General features: G+C 42.3%; 1 protein-coding gene across 1 annotated transcript; it reads right to left on the reverse strand.

Moving 5' to 3' along the window:
* Positions 1 to 356: 356 nt before the first annotated feature.
* Positions 357 to 3,611, reverse strand: vgll3 (vestigial-like family member 3). Its single transcript, XM_085435297.1, has 4 exons — positions 3,183 to 3,611; positions 1,952 to 2,303; positions 1,265 to 1,804; positions 357 to 1,142 (listed from the first exon to the last, which is right to left on the reverse strand). The coding sequence occupies exons 1-4, from the start codon at positions 3,285 to 3,287 to the stop codon at positions 1,102 to 1,104; spliced, it is 1,038 nt and encodes a 345-aa protein (XP_085291423.1). The 5' UTR covers positions 3,288 to 3,611; the 3' UTR covers positions 357 to 1,101.
* Between the last annotated feature and the right edge of the window lie 205 nt (positions 3,612 to 3,816).

Here is a 3,816-nt window from a genome sequence, read left to right on the forward strand (position 1 = left end):
TGACATATGTGAAAGAAGGTCTTGTACATGAGATGTACTGTTAAAATACAAGGCTTCTGTGGCTCAGGTGGTAGAGTGGCTTGTCTATCAATTGGAAGGTTGGGGAATAGGCTAGGCTCCTCCAGTATGCATACTGAAGTAGTGACCAAGGGTTGTCCTCGATGCATCTATCTGTATGTGTTTGTAAATGTTAGAAAACGGTCAGACATCTGTAAAAGCTGCATGAATGTTTGTGTGATTGAGTGAATGAGACTTGTAGTGGACTATGCTTTGATTTGAAAGATGCTGTATATGTACCAGTCCTTTTAAAAATAGAGAAAATGCCAGCATCAAATCAACATGGATGCTTTTCTTTATTAAAGACATTTCCTACATTTGGAAACAACAAACTAACACATAATGGGAACAGCAACAGAGTGCCGCCTAAAATAAACTGATCCTTTTCTAAACTTTGCTTTGGATTAGTGCATCGTGGTCTTGATTTCTACATATCTGCAAGTTTCTGTCAGAGAAAACAAAGCACCTGCAAAGGTTTTGCTTTTCAGACGTTGAATTTATTCCTTAAACATACAGTATCAATATTTACACTACAAATTCCCCGAAAGGCAAAATTGAAAGGCAGCTTCCAAACAACAGTTTTAGCAGAGGTCATCCAGCAAATGACAATATAGCATGGCTTAAATGAACACAGACACATAAGCAATTTATAGTCATCATCAAACATTTTACTGTACAAAACAAAATGGGGGTCAAAATCAAGCTCTTGAAACAGAACCACTTAGTCACGCATCACATGGAAAGTAAATTGGTGTTTTGTGCTGACAGAAAAGAGACCTTCCATTCTTAAAGCTAGTAGTCTTTTTTTTTTATTGTTCTTCGAGGGCCTTGACGTGCAGCCAAAGCATACTGATCACTGTCATTTAAGTCCAATCCTGAGTTCATATCAGTAATTGTGTGGACAGTGCAGGACTCGTAGATTAAGCTACAGTTAGCATTCTATAGCTACATTTTGAATTACAGTGCTGGTGTTGCAGCCATACATTGATAAGCCACATAGTAAGTCCTTTTTGGCATAAGTTGAGCTTTTTGCCAGTCCATCAGTTAGAACCAAACTGATGTCTTTGCTTTGGTTTGATCAAGAGCTGCAAAGAGAAACAAACAGGGTTAAAATGTTATTGTGAGTTTAAGATTTAATGGCGCAGTAAAAAAAAAACATGTGAACTTTGACCAAGGCTTGTCAGAGTTACTGAGCCGTTATATCTACCTGTGTCATATGCCTCTAAAGATCCATGGAGACCAGAAGGAGTCCAAGTGGCAGAGGTAGCCGTGACATTGTTGTTGCTGCTGGGTTCGATCCCTGCCTTCACCCCCTTGCCGTGTGGGGAACCCCCTGTGTTGGTGGATGTCTGACTTTGGCTCCTAACACCAGGCAGCACGAGTGAATTGAATCTGGAATCCAATGCCGTGCTGTGAGCTGGGTATGTATGAAGCATGGGGTGATGGTGCCGAGTGTGGATGTGGGGGTGGGAATGGTAGACGTCATGAACATTTGGGTAACCGCTTGTGCTCTGGTGGTTCAGGCTGTAGGTCCAGCTATCAGGAAGGGTAGCTGCAGGTGAGAGGCTGGCCTGGGAAAGCATGTGGCCGGCCCACAGAGCTCCATCCTGTTGGTTGAATGAAACAGGGCTGGAGGAAAAGCCTGGGTGGACTGAAACAGAAACAGCGGGGATACAGGAGCTGCTCTGGGATGGATAAGTGTTGTTCCAAGCTGAGCTTCCCTGACCTTCAGTGAGAGAGCCACCATCTGAAACAATCACATCACAAAGACTTAAAAGACTGACACAAGCTATTTTTCACAATTTTTAGATTTAATTTTTAGGGGTTTTGTAACTATTTGGATAGTTAAACCAAGTCAGTGCATCAACTACATAGGCAAGTGTTGCCTACTCACCTTTCCATAGGCCAGCGGTGGTTGAAGCCAAAGGCTGAGTCACTCTAATGGGCTTGGTATCACCACTGAAGGTGCTGGACTGACTCAGAGCACGAGAGAAGTGCTCATCTACCACATCACCAATGTTTCCTTGGAAGTAGGTAAACAATACACACCGGGAACTCAAGTACTCCGTCTCTGCTGGCTGAGTACCATCCTTTAACTCGGAATCAGATGAAGATCTGCTGCCTGATTCAGCACCTGCTGCTGCAGGACCCTGCTGTAGGACCTCTTCTCTGGGCAGTATCCCTCTTCCTCCTCCTTGGTGTTGGTCCATGCACTCCTGCATCTTACTGTAAACACTCAGCTTTCTCTGGAATGAGATACAAATAGAGATTAAATGAAAGTTTAAAAGAACAGTAGCTCAAGTTTATTAGAATTTAAATTTTAAAATAATGACCATCTTTGTGTTGGTTTTGAATAGATATAATACAGAAGACAATAATTTCTCACATGTTGGTGGTGCTAACAGTTACACAGAGTTCTAAATGTCATAAATAAATGACATGGAGTCACACTGTACCACTAATTATTTGATGTGGAAGCTGACTGGGAATCGTGTGAAACTAAGATTCTTTTCGCCTCCATTTTGCATTCAAACTATTTGTAAAGCTCAGTGTGCCTGATCCACATTCCTCAGTGACTGACTGACTGTCATTACATCACCGTTTGACCGCAGGATTAATAGTTCCGTGTCATTACGCCTGACCTGTGTTGAATACCAATCTCCAGACTGGAATTTAATCACACAAAAAGGAAATTTAAGGTAAAAGTTATTAAAGCAATTGAAGGATAAAGACTTTGGAACAGAAACAAATTGAAATCGATTGTTCACCAAGGACATTTTATAAATCATCTTAAAACTTTCCTCCGTTGATGATATTTAACAACTTTTTTCTGCTATAATATTTTAATTCCAAACTCAGTTTTAGTTTTTTTTTTGTCTTCTGCCAGGTACTTAATTATTATACATTTAGTTTTATAAATCTTTTGCTTGTAGTATGCTTATAAATTGAATACGAATTTCGATTATCTTGTGAAAATAGAAAAGTCACGCGTCCCCCTGTAGGGCACACGAGCCCTCAAATGGGAAAAAATAAGCTTATTTTCAAGCAAAAAGGAAAGCCTCGAGCTGAGATCTCGGTGTCTGCCCCTCTTAGTGCCTTCAAAAGTTTTGCGATGAATGTCTCACCTGTTGTTGTTGGTGATGGTGGTTATAGTAAGTTGCCTTGTACGCCGCTGCTGGGAGGTAGTGCGCTCCATAGCTTTGGTGGTACATCACATCCAGGCAACTCATCGCGACGGAGCGAAACGGATAAGGAGAAGAGGGAAGCCGAAGGAGAGAAACTGGCGAAACACAGCCGAGGGGTACTCTCCTTGAAACTTCAGACGGGCTGTGTCTTCTGAGCCATCAGTGTCTCCATATATGCCCAAACGCATACAATAGCCATGTCGCCCAGTTTGCATAGAAACAATGCGCCTCCCGTTGCGCGCTCCACCAGCACCACCCGGGGCCACAAAATAGTTCAAAACGGTATGAGACGCACACAATATCCGGAAAAAAAACCTATCCCCTGACAAGTTTTCAGATAGTTCTTGATTGGACAAGCATCATCTTCTCTTGTTTTTCCCCTCTTTCTGTTTTGGAGGGGAGTTATATATTTAGAGAGGGCTGGGGCCGTTACGCACGCCCACCGGGGAAGGGCCTCTATGGCGCAGAGTTTAGTAATGTAGTATTATTGCCGAAAGTCTGAGGGTTTGTCGAGGTTTCCCTACAGTAAAGTTTAACACTGAGCGCTTGTGTGGCATGCCACTATTAATATCTG

The sequence above is a fragment of the Copadichromis virginalis genome, linkage group LG16 (assembly GCF_057382275.1).
Source record: "Copadichromis virginalis isolate Kocher_CV1m ecotype Utaka linkage group LG16, C_Virginalis_male_GT1.1, whole genome shotgun sequence".
Taxonomy (NCBI): Eukaryota; Metazoa; Chordata; class Actinopteri; order Cichliformes; family Cichlidae; genus Copadichromis; species Copadichromis virginalis.

Bases quoted from the DNA above. Each gene is read 5' to 3' on its own strand.
- vgll3 (XM_085435297.1), bottom strand. From the start codon at position 3,287: ATGAGTTGCCTGGATGTGATGTACCACCAAAGCTATGGAGCGCACTAC. The intron at 1,805-1,951 runs GTGAGTAGGCAA...TGATTGTTTCAG, and splicing joins CACCGCTGGCCTATGGAAAG to ATGGTGGCTCTCTCACTGAA. The intron at 1,143-1,264 runs GTAGATATAACG...TTCTCTTTGCAG, and splicing joins TTTAGAGGCATATGACACAG to CTCTTGATCAAACCAAAGCA.